General features: G+C 51.6%; 1 protein-coding gene across 5 annotated transcripts in view; it reads right to left on the bottom strand.

The window, feature by feature from the left end:
- Positions 1-17265, bottom strand: part of LOC119965918 — a 185160-nt gene that overhangs the window by 59444 nt on the left and 108451 nt on the right. For all 5 annotated transcript variants that reach the window (XM_038796927.1, XM_038796929.1, XM_038796928.1 and 2 more), the window contains one exon: positions 11823-11951. In XM_038796927.1, the coding sequence (XP_038652855.1) occupies positions 11823-11951 (129 nt within the window). The remainder of the gene's footprint in view (positions 1-11822; positions 11952-17265) is intronic.

The raw sequence follows: 17265 nt of genomic DNA, 5'->3' as shown, positions 1-17265 counted from the left end.
TGTTGGGTTACGGGTATAGGGTGGATACGTGGGTTTGAGTAGGGTGATCATTGCTCGGCACAACATCGAGGGCCGAAGGGCCTGTTCTGTGCTGTACTGTTCTATGTTCTATGTTCTATTTTAGTTTATTTTAAGACTGAACGGAAAGTATGATCTGCTCCAGGAGTGATTGCATGAAGAAATAGGGCTTTTGTATTTCTAACACAAAACTTCATTATGAATGCAATATTAAACTTTTACCTTTAGATCCGAAAATAATAACAGTTCTTAATCCAGGTTCAAATTAGCAGAGCATAGAGTAATATCTGCTTTATAAAACAGAATTGGCTCTGGTTGGCACCCTTCAGATTCTGGCTGAATATCTTCAAATAATTTAACAAGGTTGCTTAAGCCTCTCCCTTGCTTTCCATCAAAATATTATTCTTTTTTAAAAACTATCCTACTTGCAAAAGATTGTAGATTCAGAATCAGGCAGATCAGGACTCAGCTCCCCTCTCTCTCAAATCTTATCTAAAACCTACCACCTCTCTGCCTTTCTAGACTCCATCCAGTCATGACCTCATCTCTCCAAGCTAAAAAACAAATTATCTCTGCAGGCCTCAAAGGCACATTAACTTTGCTGAATGGGCAGGTTTTGATGAACCTGGAACGTGTGAATGGTGGTGGGGGGGGGGGGGGGATGGGTTAATATTGGGTGAGGGAGGAACTGGTTGGGAGAATTCTGTGAAGGGGGGAGAGGCAGGGTGCTGACTAGAGTTAGGGCTGGGTTCCACCTGATGGGCAGGGCCTGGAGTAGTAGGTATGGTGGATAGGGGGGGCGGTGGGGAGGTGAGAGACCCTTGGGTCAGAGTGGTGACTTGGAACGTGCGAGGACTGGGTGGATGGTGAAGTGGGCAAGACTTTTCTCGCACTTGAAGAGTTTGAAAGCCAATGTGGTTCTGTTGTAGGAGACCCATCGGAGGGTGAAGGACCAGATGAGGCTGAGGAAGGGCTGGGTGAGCCAGGTGTTTCATTTGAGCTTTGACAACAGGCCCCAGGGTGCAGGCGGTGATTCTGGTGGGAAAGAGGGTGAGGTTCCAGATGGAGAAGGTTATTGCAGATCAGGGGGGCTAGGTACGTGGTAGTTCCGGATGCATTGGAGTGGAGGTTGGTGGTGTTGATTGGCGTATGTGCCCCAAATTGGGATAACATTGGGTTTGTGAAGAAACCGTTGGCCGCCATTCTGAATTTGGATATGGGGAATGGGGGAGGGCCAGACTGGAACACAGTGTTGGTGTCGAAGATAGACAGGTCCCAGCGAGTTCCCTGACCCCGCCCGGTGGAGGGGGTGGGGGCTGGGTTTATAAGGGAAATTGGAGGGGTGAACCTGTGAAGGTTCTTGCATCCACGGGACAGGGAATATTTGTTTTATTTCGCCTGTGCACAAGGTGTAATCAAGGATCTATCTTTTTGTATTGGAAAGGCACTGTTACCCGGGGTGAAGAAGGCAGAGTATTCGGCAATTGCGATTTTAGACATGCTCTACATTGGATGGATGTGGTCCTGGAGAAGGGGTCAGTCCAGTAGCCTGTGTGGAGGTTGGATGTAGGTGGACCCAAATATTTGGACTAAAACGGGGATGGTGATCGAAGATTATGTGATGCTTAATCTTAATGGGGAAATTTCATTGTCAGTAATATGGGAAGCGTTGAAGGCGGTAGTGAGGGTTGAGATTATTTTGTTTAAGGTGCAGGTGGATAGGGAGGTGAGGGAATGGCAATAATTGATGAAGGAGATTTTGGAAGTAGATGGGAGGTATGTGGAGAACCCGGATCCCGGCGTTCAAGTGAGGAGAAATGAGTTACAGGCAAGGTTTGATCTTCTGTTTATGGGGAAGGAGGTTTGGAAGCTGAGAAGGGAGAGGAGATTGTTTATGAGCATGGAGAGAAGGCAAGCCGCATGTTGGTGGGCCAGCAGTAGCAAAGGAGATAGTTTAGGTCAGAGATGGGACGGGTGAGCTGGTGGTGGCGCTGGAGCAGGTGAACAAGGTTTTTGAAAAGTTTTATAGGACCTGTATAAGTCAGAGCTGGTAGAAGATGCATTAGATATGAGGGAGTTTCTGGGGCGGTTGGAGTGCCCAGAGGTAGGAGAGGGCGGGAATGTGGGGATAGAAGTGCAGGTAGCGATAGGGAAGATGCAGGTGGGTAAGCACCAGGTCCGGATGGTTTTCTCGTGGAATTTTACAAGGATAAGCTGGCACCACTTTTGGTCGAAATGTTTGAGGATGTGATGGTTAGGGAAATGGGTCAGACATCCATTTCATTGTTGCTTAAAAAGGATCCGGAGGAGTGTGGGTCATATAGGCCCATTTCTCTGTTGCATATGGATGCCAAGGTACTGACAAAGATGTTGGCGTTGAGGTTGGAAGAGTGCCTTCTGAAGGTGACTGGGGATGATCAGATGGGGTTCGTTAAGGGTTAAATTGTTGTCTAAGGATCCGATAGCATGTGTGCGAACACATTATTTAAAAAAAAATTTAGAGTATCCAATTCTTTTTTCCATTAAGGGGCAATTTAGCATGGTCAAGCCACCTACCCTGCACATCTTTGGGTTGTGGGGGTGAAACCCACATAGTCACGGGGTGATTGTGCAAACTCCACACAGACAGTGACCCGGGGCCGGGATCGAACCTGGGTCCTCGATGACGTGAGACAGTGAACCACTGCACCACCATGTCGCCCTTGTGCGCACAAATTATAGGAATTCAGGGTACTAGGGTGGTATGGTGAATAGTATGCACTGCTGCCTCACGGCGCTGAGGACCTGTGTTTAATCCTGGCCCCAGGTCATGGTCCATGTGGAGTTTGCACATACATTCTCCTCATGTCTGCGTGGGTCTCACTCCCACAACCCAAAAATGTGCAGGGTAGGTGGACTGGCCACGCTATATTGCCCCTTAATTGAAAAAAATAGAATTGGGTTCTTTATATAAAAGAAAATGACTTTCCGCTCCATTGGGGAATGAGGGAGAGATGCCCCAAGTCCCCCCTTCTGTTTGCGCTGACGATAGTGTAATGGCCAAGGCTCTGAGGTGCTCATATTTATGGAAGTGGATAGTGGGGATGCGGGGGACGACGATGATGCACAAGGTGTCTCTGGTAAACGGATGATCCGTTGGTATATATTCCGGGCCCCAGCTCTTTGGTGGGAGACATAATGGGTCTATTTAAGAGATTTGGGGCGTTTTGGGGATATCAGTTGCATTTGGGGAAATTAGAGTATTTTCTGATGTCTTCTCCAGGGGTGGGTGTAGGAGTAGAGGGGGTGGGTTCCACCTTGTGTGGCAAAATCCATTTGAGGTATTTGAGGGTGCAGATGGCCTGAGATTGGGCATAGCTTCGTAAGCTGAACTTTACGAGTCTGGCTGAGAGGGTGAAAACGGGTTATTGAGGTGGGACAGTCTTCTCTGTCACTGTCAGGTCGTTAAGGTGAACACTTTGTTACAGTTTCTGTTCCTTTTTCAGTGCCTGCCGTTTTTTTTGCCGAAATTGTTTTTTTCAGAGGGTGGACAGGTTTGTTTTTTTGTTTGTTTGGCAGGGAATGTGGCCAGGATAAGGAGACCACACTTCAGAGGGGCCGACAGTTGGGTGGGGGTTTGGTCTTCCGAACTTGTTTTATTACTGGGTGACGAATGCGAAGAAGGTGCAGGGCTAGAGTATGGAGGTGGAGGCTTTATGAGTGAGGATGGAGGCAGGTTCTTGTCGGGGGTCATGGTTGCAGAGGATAGTGGTAGCACCACCTCCGTTTGCCCAGGGAAGTATTTGGGAAGTCCTGGGATGGTTGTTGGGTGTCGGGGACGAGACTGATGCTGATCCGGGGAATCGTGGATTTGAGCCGGAGAGGATGGATGCAAGGGTTCGTGGATGGGGAGAGAGAGAGGTATAGGAGATGAAAGATTTGCTTTGGATGGGGAAGTTCGCAAGCTTGGAGGAGTTGGGGAGGCAGTTTTTCGGTATATGGAGATGCGGGACTTTGCTACTTTTCCAGTAGCGCTTGCCTCCTCGTTGTTACAGGAGGTGCTGTCGGTAATGTGGTTGGAGGGTGGGGTCACCTCGGCAAAATATTGGAGGATTTTGGAGGGTGAGAAGGTGTCTATGGAGGGGGTTATGGCCAAGTGGGAAGAGTAGATGGGGAGGGGCCTGGAGGAGGGACTGAGGTGTGATGTGGAGGGTGAATGCCTCAACCTAGTGCGCGAGGCTGCGATTGATACTGTTGAAGGTGGTGCACGGGACGCATTTGATGAAGTCAAAGATGTGGAGTCTGCACGTCCTCCCCGTGTGTGCATGGGTTTCCTCCGGGTGCTCCGGTTTCCTCCCACAGTCCAAAGATGTGTGGGTTAGGTGGATTGGCCATGCTAAATTGCCCGTAGTGTCCTGAAAAGTAAGGTTACGGGGGGGTTGTTGGGTTACGGGTATAGGGTGGATACGTGGGTTTGGGTAGGGTGATCATTGCTCGGCACAACATCGAGGGCCGAAGGGCCTGTTCTGTGCTGTACTGTTCTATGTTCTATATGCCGGCTGTTTGAGGGGGTACAGGATACTTGTGAACAGTGTAGGAGAGGCCCAGCTAATCATGTGCACATGTGCTGGTCCTGCCTGAAGTTGGAAGCATTTTGGGGGTCGTTTTTCAGCGCCATGTTGGAGATCCTGCATGTGGATTTGGAACCGGGTCCCCTGGGGGCCATATTCGGGGTGTTGGACCTGCCAGAGTTGCACGCGGGATCGCTGTGGTAAATCATGTAATTCACACTGTATAGTAGTGTGTTCACACTGTATAGCATTGTGTCCTTGTGGGCTCTGTCTATGAGCAGTTGCACGGCTGTGCCCACGGGGGAAGATGAGGAGCTTGTAAAGGGCTCCACTGTCAGCTCAGCCCATGGCTCCGCCCATGGCCCCTCCTACTACCGGAAGTATAAAGTGCTGCAGCCTTGTGAGTCTGCCCTCAGTTCTTCTGAGCGCAGGCAGGCTCAGTTGTAAGTCTATTAAAGCCACAGTTTACTTCCTATCGTGTCTCGAGTGAATTGATGGTCACATCAATTTAATAGACTTAAGAAAACCACTATGGAATCAGCCCGCAAACCTGATCGACTAGAACTCGACCCGCAGGCTGCAGAGGCGAAGGAAATCTTTCTACACTGGCTTTGGTGTTTCAAGGCCTACCTGGCCGCGTCGACTACCTCCGCTACTACAGATGAGCAGAAACTCAGTCTACTCCATGCACGGGTGAGCCATCGCATCTCTACACAACTCACCAGTACCGACTCGTACACCGAGGCCCTCGCTATGCTCGACCGATTATACGTGCGGCCTGTAAACGAGGTCTACGTGTGGCATATTTTCGCTACCCGTGACCAGCGCCCCACAGAGTCCCTAGAGGACTACCTGCGTGATTTAAAAGCCCTTGCACGGGAATGTAACTTTCAGGCTGTAACTGCCTCTCAGCATATGGAACTCGCTGTCCGTGATGTGTACGTTGCAGGGGTCCAGTCTAATTATGTGCACCAGCGACTCCTCGAAAAAGGGGCCCAGAACTTGGAGGACACGGTAGCGCTAGTAACCTCAATGGAAGTCGCGTTTCAAAGTCTCGGCTCATTCCCTGCAGACCACGCGACCCCATTGTGGACCCCTGACCAGTGACTGCCCCAGTCCTGAGCTGTGCGGCCACCCACCCACTATGGAGCGCCAGTGTGCCACTTTTGTGGTCAGCCCCAAAACCCACGGCAGCACTGCACGGCCCGCAACGCGACCTGCAGCAGCTGCGGTCGAAAAGGACATTATGCTAAAGTATGCCTGTCGAAATCGAAACCCTCTAACTCCCCCGCAGTCCAGAGCAATCGCTCCCCCAACTCGCAGGCCCGCAGACCCCGTAATGTTGCAGCATGTCTGCCGACTCCGCCTCTGCCCGACATGTGCGACGCATGAGGGCCGCCATCTTCGCACTCCTCCCCCACGCGGCCGGCCATGTGTGAGTCATGGGGGCCGCCATCTTAGACGCCATCTTCCTCGCCGCCCGCCACGTGCAATCCACGGGGTGGCCATCTTGGATGCCATCTTTGCCATCACCCGAAGTTCACCTCGATGACTACGACCTCACGGGGCCACTCCAGCACTGCTGATCGAGCCACCGACTACCCGCAATAAACGCAGTCACTTTGGACCAGTCACGTCCGAAGCACCTCAGGAGCTCGATGATGTCCGTTCAAGTCAACGGATACAAGACACCGTGCCTCTTCGACTCCAGGAGCACCGAGAGCTTCGTACATCCTGACCTGGTAAGACACTGTTCGCTCCCTATCTTCCCTGAACGGCAAACTATCTCCCTCGCCTCGGTTCGCACTCGGTCCAAATACAAGGGCGCACCGTTGCGACCCTAACGATACAGGGCGCCAGCTACTGTAATTTCCAGCTGTACGTACTCCCAGACCTCTGCACCCCACTCTTACTCGGGCTCGATTTTCAGTGTAATCTTAGAAGCCTCACACTCAGCTTCGGCGGACCCTAACCTCCTCTCACTATATGCAGCTTAGCGACTCTAAAAATCGACCCCCCTCCACTCTTTGCTAACCTAACGGCTAACTGTAAACCAGTAGCCACTCGCAGCAGGCGGTACAGCCTGCAGGGCAGGGTATTCATTAGAGCCAAAGTCCAGCAGCTCCTACGTGTGGGAGTCATAGAGGCCAGTAATAGCCCCTGGAGAGCACAGGTGGTGGTCATCAAGACCGGGGAAAAGTTCCGGATGCTGGTTGATTACAGCCAAACCATTAACCGGTCCACGCACCTCGATGCGTACCCCCTCCCCAGAATTGCAGACATGGTCAACCAGATCGCCCAGTACCACATATTCTCCACGGTGGATCTGAAGTCTGCATACCACCAGCTCCCAATCCGCCCGGAGGACCGCCACTACACGGCGTTCAAGGCAGATGGCCGCCTCTTCCATTTCTCCGGGTCCCCTTTGGCGTCACGAATGGGGTTTTGGTGTTCCAACGAGCAATGGACCGAATGGTGGGCCAGTACGGGCTGCGGGCCACGTTTCCGTACCTGGATAACGTCACCATCTGAGGCCATGACCAGCAGGACCACGATGCCAACCTCCACCCATTTCTCCAAACCGCCCAGAAACTCAATCTCACCTACAATAAGGAGAAATGCGTTTTCCGCACTACCAGACTAGCCATCCTCGGCTATTTCGTGGAAAACGGAGTTCTGGGCCCCGACCCGGTCCTCTTGTAATTCCCTCTCCCTCATTGTCCCAGGGCCCTCAAGAGGTGCCTGGGATTCTTCTCCTATTACGCCCAGTGGGTACCCCAGTATGCGGACAAAGCTCACCCACTATTTAAGACCACACTCTTCCCACTGTCAGCAGAGGCCTGCCAGGCCTTCAACTGCATCAAGGAGGACATCGCCAAAGCCGCCATGCGGGCGGTGGATGAATCCGTCCCCTTCCAGGTGGAGAGTGATGCCTCAGAGGTCGCTCTCGCCGCCACTCTGAACCAGGCAGGGAGACCAGTAGCTTTCTTCTCCCGAACCCTCTCCGCTTCAGAACTTCGACACTCCTCAGTCGAAAAAGAAGCTCAAGCCATTGTGGAAGCCGTACGGCACTGGAGGCACTACCTCGCAGGTACGAGGTTCACCCTCATCACCTACCAGAGATCGGTTGTCTTCACGTTCGACAACTCACAATGGGGCAAAATAAAAAACGATAAAATCTTGAGGTGGAGGATTGCCCCCAGATGCACATGCACCAGCACGCAAGACGACCAATTAAATGCTATCCACAACGACCTCTGCCACTCAGGGGTCACCCGGTTCGCCCACTACATCAAAGCCCGAAATCTGCCTTTCTCTACCGAGGAGGTAAAAGCCATCACCAGGGATTGCCCGATTTGCGCGGAGTGCAAACCGCACTTCTATAGACTAGACAAGGCCCACCTGGTAAAAGCTTCCCGGCCCTTTGAACGCCTGAGCATCGATTTCAAAGGGCCACTCCCCTCGGCCAATCGAAATGTGTACTTCCTCAATGTCATAGACGAATTCTCCCGCTTCCCCTTTGCTATCCCACGCCCCGATATGACCTCCCACACAGTCATCAGAGCCATGCACAGTGTCTTCACCCTGTTCGGCTTCCCCAGCTACGTACACAGTGACAGGGGTTCGTCCCTCATGAGCGATGAGCTGCGTCAGTACCTGCTTGACAAGGGCATTGCCTCGAGCAGGACTACCAGCTATAACCCCAGGGGGAACGGGCAGGTGGAGAGGAAGAATGCGACGGTCTGGAAGACCGTCCTACTGACTCTACGGTCCAGGAATCCCCTGACCTCCCACTGGCAGGAGGTCGTCCCTGATGCGCTCCGTGCAATTAGGTCCCTCCTGTGCACTGCCACTAACCAGACCCCTCACGAGTGATTATTTGTTTTCCCTAGGCGTACTACCACGGGGGCTTCGCTCCCATCTTGGTTGAGGACATCGGGCCCGGTTCTCCTCCGGAAGCACGTCCTGGGCACATAAAACGGACCCACTAGTAGAAAGGGTACTACTGCTACACTCAAACCCACACTACGCCTTTATAGAACACCCCGACGGCCGTCAGGACACCGTTTCCCTCCGGGACCTGGGGCCTGCAGGATCCACCACTACCACCACCACCGCTGAGGTACCCCTCACACTACACCCCACCCGATCCCCCACGCCCTGCGCCCCCACGCCTACAGGTTTCTTGCGCCTTTGTCCGTCGCACCGGTCAGGAACGAAGCTCGGACCGAACCACCCCCGGAGTCCACCCTCAGATCCACACCGCCCGTCACCACTCAGCTATCCAAAGAGGCTGCAACCCCAGTGCTCCACCGATCCCAAAGGACGACTCGGCCAACGGACCGGCTCAACCTGTAGACCCGTCACCCCCGCCGGACTTGATTTTTTTTACAGGGGGTGAATGTGGTGAATGTACATCATGTAATTCACACGGTATAGTATTGTGTTCACACTGTATAGCATTGTGTCTTTGTGGGCTCTGTCTGTGAGCCGTTGCACGGCTCTGCCCCCATGGGGAGATGAGGAACTTGTACAGGGCTCCACCCTCGTCTCTGCCCATGGCCCCTCCCACTACCGGAAATATAAAGTGCTGCAGCCTTGTGAGTCAGTTCTTCTGGTCGCAGGCAGGCTCAGTTGTAAGTCTATTAAAGCCACAGTTTACTTCCTATCGTGTCTCGAGTGAATTGATAGTCACATCAATCGGGAGCAGAGGTTTTAGCTTTCGCCTCATTGATTGCTCGCATGGGGTTCTGTTAGGGTGAAGGTCAGTGTAGTAATCCACGGGAGGCAGGAGTTCCGTCACCACACCAATATTTATTTACAATAACGATATTACAGGAGCAGCTACAAACAGTGCTACTAGCAGTCCAGTCAACTTAAGACTGCTCACAAAGCCTACACAGGTGACTATATGGGCCCCCTCAATGAGCTATCATTGAGGGAGCTCATACTCCAATTGGCCAACCAATAAAGCATATTGGAGTTCATTACACCCCCCCCCCCCCCAAGGTCCGAGAAATTCCTGCCAGCTGGCATTCCTCTGAGCTTCTTCCTGCTCCTCATGTCTGGGTTGTCACCTCTGTGTCGTCCGCCGGGTCGTTCTCCGAAGTGGGCGGGGTACCTTATAGGTGCCCGTCTTTTCCTTGACGACCTCCTTGGAAGTTGTTCTTCCTCCTCCTTGGGGAGAGGTGTCGCGGCGGCTTCGTCGAGTGTGTCCATCTCCGACTCTGATGACTGGATGACGGGGTCTGGAGAAATTGCTCGGGGCTGGGGTGTGGGTATCCTTTCCGTCTGGGCTATCCCAGCTTGAGGCGGTCGTGCTTCACCTGCCTCCAGGTGTGGTTCCGCTGCCCTTATTTGGTCTAGGTGTTTCTTCAGCACCTTACCTCCTATTGAATCCTCATAGGATATGGGCCCTGTTTGGGACTCTACCGTGCCTTGGACCCACGTTGGACCATTCCCATAATTCTTGACCCAAACCGGTGCCCCCACCTGGAAATGTCTCTGCTGCCGACTATTATCATGCCCCTGCGTTGGGCCTCCTGTTGTTTCTCCACTTTCCCCGTTAAATTTGGGAAAAGGAGACTCAGCCTCGTTCGCAGCCGCCTTCCCATTAAGAGTTCAGCTGGCGGTATGCCCGTTGTGGAATGCGGTGTGGTCCTGTAATCAAACAGCCAGCGGGAGAGCTTTGTGTCCCGTAGTTCCTGTGCATCACTTGCTGCCTTTTCTAGGGACAGTGCGAGCTGTAATGCCTGCCTGCAGTCTAGCTCCGCTTCCGCCAGCAGGCGTTTCTGTATTGTGAGGTTGTTTATACCACACACTAACCGGTCCCGAAGCATTTCATTTAGCGTCGGGCCGAACTCACATTTTTCCGCCAGCCTTCTCAGGCGGGTCAAGAAATTCGTGACTGACTCCCTGTCTTCCCGCTTCGCTGTGTAGAATCTGTACCTACGCAAAATGAGGGGTTGTTTTGGGTCGTAGTGCTCTTTCACCAATTCCGTTACTTCTTGGAAAGTTTTTGTGTCCGGCGCATCGGGATAAGTCAGACTACGTATAATGGCGAAAGCGGAGGGTCCGCACGCCGACAGCAGGATAAGCCGTCTCCTTTCGTCCGTCAGTATATCATTTGCCCGGAAGAAGTAACACATTCTCTCCACATACTGGGACCAGTCCTCAATAGCCGGGTCGAATGCCTCTAACCTCCCAAAAAACGGCATTTTTAAAATGGCAAGGCTTACCCTCCGAGTGCGGCAGCTGGTCTCCGCAAAATTCGTAGTTTACCTCGTCGCCACTGTAGTAATCCACGGGAGGCAGGAGTTCCGTCACCACACCAATATTTATTTACAATAACGATATTACAGGAGCAGCTACAAACAGTGCTGCTAGCAGTCCAGTCAACTTAAGACTGCTCACAAAGCCTACACAGGTGACTATATGGGCCCCCTCAATGAGCTATCATTAAGGGAGCTCATACTCCAATTGGCCAACCAATAAAACCAATTGGAGTTCATTACAGTCAACATCTTCACCCTTTGCTTTGATGGGCTGAGGGATCTAATGGGAGTTCTTACATCTAGAGAAGGTGAAATTTTCCTTCAGGGGGGCAAATGTGTGGTTCCACAAGAGGTGGGTTAATTTATTTTACACTTTGGAGAGCTAATTATCATCAACTGTTAGGGGGTGGTTGATGCAGGGTATATTGTATTTGGGGTGTCATGTTTTTGTTTAGTAAAATGTTAAACTGCTAAGAATTTAACTGAACATAAAAAAAGTCTCCAGGGATCTCTCCAGTCAAACCACAGACCATTAGCATAGACTGAAAAACACATTCCTTCATCAATTTCATCTGCTATTACCTAGAAGCAAAACAAAATCCTTCTTAAAACCACGATCACTATACTTTTAACTTGTCCCAATATTTAGAAGCCAATATTTCTAAAATCCATCAATCATCACAGTAGGGAACTAATTGTGGTACAGGTTGTGAAATCTCATCCTAAATCTACACGTTAACCAGCAGCATCCATTCGAGGCCTGGAGCTTCAAAACCAATATCCACTTCAGCTGTGATGGTCATCAGAACTCAGACAGGGTAGGCTCATGATCAATGCCAAATTCTGGTCTCACCAGAATTTTGGGAACAGAAACTTGGGCATAACCTATTTGTTGATGAAGGAAAGAGATAGATAAAGGGAGAGAGTCTGCGAATGTCAGAAACATAATCCCAAACAAAATATTACTATTCAAACTTACTCTTCTTCATCAAAAATGATCTTTTCACCCGAGTTTCTGGTTGTAGATAATAGAAGATAATATAAGTGACTGTTCCTGAAAGAAGGATGAATCCAATCCCTTCAATAATTCTGTATGCTATGGGGTACACTGGAAAAGTACACAATAAAGAGCATGTGAAATAAAGAATACATTGAGCAGATTATATAATGGGAGACTAATTGACTCTTGTCTAATGGCTGATGTTCAAGATTAACTGTAAATTTGTTTCAGAGTCAGGTTTTTGTGAATTTAAGACACACTCAGAATGTTTTTACGTTTCCGTTCCTCTTTGTTCTTTTTGAGCTGTGCTCCTTTTAGGAGCGGCCCATTTTAATTTCTCCCTCAGTTAATTTCTGTTCTTCTATTGATTGGCCCAATAATACAAGATCAAGGACTTCTGGTGTGGGATATGGAGTGAGTGGTCACATAGAGGGCAGCTCCTGCTCAAAGTCACAGAAAAGAGCTCTTTTTAACTAATACTGGGTGGAATTTTGATGAAAAGACGCAGGTGAATGTTGGAGGCGTAATTTCCCTCTGGAGTGCTCTGTTTGCTGATTACCAGACACGGCAGAAAACAGTGAGAGATTTGGCTGAAAATTTGGAACAAGCTTGTGCTGCAGGAACAGGGAAAGCCACTTTCAGCAGGCAGGGGAAGGGCTGATGCAAGCTGGAAGGCTTCAACTTGTCTTGATGGCTTTTATTGAAACTAAATTCCAGCAACAGAGGGAACAAATGCGGGAAGATCGCACAAACGCCCATTGAAGAAGCAGTGGCACCCCGAAGAGTTCTTTGGAACGGGTGGAGAAGTGTTTGGAGGTGCAGGGGCCACAGATTCAGGATCTGAAGGAGTGATCTTGGACCATAGCGATCGTGTGGTGACTCTGGATGCAGAGGTGGGCTCCTAGGAGACCTCTGCAAAACGTTGAAGGCAAAGGTGGAGGAGCAGGAGAATGCCTGGAGAAGGCAGAACCTGTGATTAGTGGGCCTGCCTGAAGGAGTGGAAGGTGTGAGTGCCACGAGGCACGTCTCGAACATGCTGGCGGGGCTAGTGGCAGAAGGGGGGCTAGATAAAGCGCCTGAAGTGGTCCAAGCGCATAGGTCCCTGAGTCAGAAGCCTCGAGCTGGGGAGCCGCTGCGGGCAGTAATCGTGAGGCTCCAACAAATTTGAAGAGAAAGAGAAGATTCTGCGGTGGGCCAGGGAGAAGAGTACCTGCAACTGGAAGGGGAATAGGGTTCGAATTTATCAGGGTATTGGAGCCGAGTTGGCAAAGCAACAGGTAAGCTCCAACAAAGTCAAGGCGGTGCTGTACTGGCGGCAGATCAGGTTTGGGGTGCTCTACCCGGCGAAATAATGGGTGACGTTCAGAGGCTGGGAGTATTATGTCAAGACACCATTAGACTTAATTAAGGAGCATAAACTGGGGGAGAACTGAGCGGATAATGCTTGGGAACTGGGGTGCTGGCACTTTGTAATGGTTGAGAGCATGTTTGAAGTGGAGGCAGGGATTAGGGAATGTTCATCTGTTGTGGTGGGGGTTTGCTGTTTACTGTTGGGGTTGTAAGGCGTGGAAAGTTGATGTGGGGTTGGATGTTCTCATCCCCAATCTCCTGTTTTCTGGGACTGTTTATGTTTAACATTTGTTTGTTTGCTTTTGGAGAATGCTGCCTGGAGTTCAGGAGAAATCTTTGTTTTGGTGGGGGTGGGTAAGGCCAACAGGGAGCCTTCCTCCTTGAGCTGAGGAGTGGGGGGGGGGGGGGGGGGGGGGGGAGAGAGAGAAGGGGAGGTCATTGGTAAGTTCTTTTGGGCAGGGGCTGCTGTGCTAGCAGGTTATGCTGGTGAACAGAAGTGAGGTGGTGGGGAAGAAGGCCAAGAAGAGGAGGGGGGCTGGGGGGGGAGGAGGGAAAGGTGGGGATGTTGTTGCGATGTGGCAGGGGGTGAGAGATGACATGGTCATGGGTGGAGAAAGGGGCCATCTGGGATGGGCTAGGTACCGGGTGGATTTAAAGATGAGGGAGTTAAGTGGGGAAGTTGACAGACAGTAGAGGGGATTGGAGGCGCAAGCCTCCATTAAGGCTGGTAACGTGGAACGTCCGGGGACTGAATGGGCCGATTAAAAGGTCGCGAGTGTTCGCGCACCTCAGGAGCTTGAAAGGGTCTTTCTGCAAGAGACGCACCTCTGTTCTCATAGAATCTTGTTCTCATAGAATTTACAGTGCAGAAGGAGGCCATTCGGCCCATCGAGTCTGCACCGGCTCTTGGAAAGAGCACCCTACCCAAGGTCAACACCTCCACCCTATCCCCATAACCCAGTAACCCCACCCAACACTAAGGACAATTTTGGACACTAAGGGCAATTTATCATGGCCGATCCACCTAACCTGCACATCTTTGTGACTGTGGGAGGAAACCGGAGCGCCCGGAGGAAACCCACGCACACACGGGGAGGATGTGCAGACTCCGCACAGACAGTGACCCAAGCCGGAATCGAACCTGGGACCCTGGAGCTGTGAAGCGATTGTGCTATCCACAATGCTACCGTGCTGCCTCACCCCCACCCAAACAAAGATTTCTCCTGAACTCCAGGCAGCATTCTCCAAAAGCAAACAAACAAATGTTAAACATAAACAGTCCCAGAAAACAGGAGAGTGGGGACGAGAACATCCAACCCCACATCAACTTTCCACGCCTTACAACCCCAACAGTAAACAGCAAACCCCCACCACAACAGATGAACATTCCCTAATCCCTGCCCCTTCTGTGTGAAGGATCAGGTTACGTTAAGGAAGGGGTGGGTCGGGCAGGTTTTTCACTCAGGGTTTGATTTGAAATTGAGGGGATGGCGATTTTAATGAGCAGAAAAATGGGGTTTGTGAGTATGAAGGAGGTGAGGGATCTGGGTGGGAGATATGTGACTGTGAATGGGCTACTGGAAGGGGCACTGGTGGTGTCAGTAAATGTGTATGCCCCAAATTGGGATGGTGTGGGGTTTATGAGGGGGTTGCTGGCAGCGATCCCCGATTTGGCTACGCACCAGTTGATCATTAGAGGAGATTTTAACTGTGTCCTTGAATTGAGGGGATAGGTCGAGCCCCAGGTCGATGGGTAGGGTACGAATAGCAAGAGAGTTGGGGGTGTTTATGGAGGGGATTCAGAACCCAGGGGGAACGGAGTATTCCTTCTTTTCACACATTCATAAGGTGTATTCGAGGTTTGACTACTTTGTAGTGAGTTGGGAGATTTTGGTTTGGGTGTAGGGGGCAGAGTATGCGGCGATAGTTATCTCGGACCATGCACCCCACTGGCTGGAGATTCGGTTTAGATCGGGACGAGAGCAGAGGCCGGGGTGGAGATTTGACTCAGGGTTATTGGCAGATGGAGATTCTTGTGATAAGGCGCAGGTGGCGATAAAGGAGTATGTGGAGTTGAATCAGAAAGGGAAGATGTCGGCGGCCACTTTTTAGTAGCACTGAAGGCAGTGGTCCGGGGGGGGAAATTATTTTGTTTAAGGCTTGTGCAGATAGTGAAAGGAGGGAGGAACATGACCGTCCCGTGAGCAAGATAGTGGAGATGGACAGGGAATATTCGAGGGTGCTCACCATGGAGGGATTGGCGAGGAGGAAAAAGCTGCAGGGGCAGTTTGACAGGCTGACAACAGGGAGGAAGGAGAGCAACTTTGTAGGGCAAAGGGGGTGCAATATGAGTATGGGGAGAAGGTGGGCCGCATGCTGGCGCACCAGCTGCGGAGGCATGCTGCGTGCAGGGAAATATTGGAGATACGGACTGGTGCTGGGGATTTGGTGTCAGAGCCAGAGAAGATAAATGAGGGGCGAGATTCTCCCAAAACGGGAGAAATCGTAAAGCTGCCGTAAAACCCGGGCGGGTTTTACGGCAGCGCGCCCCTTCCCGACGGGGGACCGATTCTGGTCCCCGGTCGGGGCTAGCAGCCCGACGCCGTAGGCTCCGGCAAGACGGGCTTAACGAAAATCGTTAAGCCCGCTTACCGGAGTTAGCGCCGGCTGACGCGTCATATGACGTCAGCCGCGCATGCGCAGTTTGGAAGACTCCAACCCGCGCATGCGCGGGTGACGTCATCGCGTTTTTGCGCGAAACCCGCGCATGCGCGGGCCGGGTTGCCCCTCAGCCGCCCCGCGAATGGATACTGCGGGGCGGCGGAAGGACAAGTAGTGCGCGGGCATCGGGCCCGCTGCCCACGATCGGTGCCCACCGATCGCGGGCCCATGGCACCCTTGGCACGGCCGTGGTACTGCCGTGCCAATCGGTGCCATGGTTATAAAAAGCGAGTTGGTGACGCCGTTTTTACGAACGGCAAGACCAGGTGTGTTTGCCGTTCGTGAAAACGGCGGAAAGGGCTGGGACTTCGGCCCATCTAACAGCTGTGAATCGCTGCCGGCCGTAAAAAAACGGCGGCAGCGATTCGGGTCGGGACTTCGGCGGGGGGGTGGGAGAATAGCGGGAGGGCGGGAAAAATGTCGGGAAGTCCCTCCCGCTATTCTCCCACCCGTCGTGGGGGGCGGAGAATTTCGCCCGAGGCATTTAGGGAGTACTATCAGGGACTTTATGAGGCAGACCCGGGAGGAGAGGAGGGAGACATGAGGCGGTTTCTAGACAAGCTGGAATTTCCCCAAGTGGAATAAGCAAAGAGGCAGGCGTTGGAGGAGCAACTGGGGCTGAGGGAGGTGTTGGATAGTATCAGGGGTATGAAGTCAGGAAAGGCCCCTGGGCCGGATGGGTACCCGATGGAATTTTATAAGGAATTTGCGACGGACCTGGCACTACATTTGTTGGGGGTGTTTAATGAAGCATTGGAGAAAGGGGGGTTGCCCGAGACGCTGACGCAGGCAGTAATCACACTAATCCCGAAAAAGGGGAAGGTGGAATAAGAACATAAGAGCTAGGAGCAGGAGTAGGCCATTACGCCCCTCGAGCCTGCTCTGCCATTCAATGAGATCATAGCTGATCTTTTGTGGACTCAGCTCCACTTTCCGGCCCGGACACCATAACCCTTAGTCCCTTTATTCTTCAAAAAATTATCTATCTTTATCTTAAAAACATTTAAACAAGGAACCTCAACTGCTTCACTGGACAAGGAATTCCACAGATTCACAACCCTTTGGGTGAAGAAGTTCTTCCTAAACTCAGTCCTAAATCTACTTCCCCTTATTTTGAAACTATGCCCCCTAGTTCTGCTTTCACCCGCCAGTGGAAACAAACTGCCCGCATCTATCCTATCTATTCCCTTCATAATTTTATATGTTTCTATAAGATCCCCCCCTCACCTTCTAAATTCCAATGAGTACAGTCCCAGTCCTCAACCTCTCCTCGTAATCCAACCCCTTCAGCTCTGGGGTTAACTTAGTGAATCTCCTCTGCACACCCTCCAGCGCCAGTACGTCCTTTCTC

The sequence above is a fragment of the Scyliorhinus canicula genome, chromosome 5 (genome assembly GCF_902713615.1).
Source record: "Scyliorhinus canicula chromosome 5, sScyCan1.1, whole genome shotgun sequence".
In the NCBI taxonomy this organism is placed as follows: domain Eukaryota; kingdom Metazoa; phylum Chordata; class Chondrichthyes; order Carcharhiniformes; family Scyliorhinidae; genus Scyliorhinus; species Scyliorhinus canicula.
This window is presented reverse-complemented; position numbering and strand designations above follow the sequence as displayed.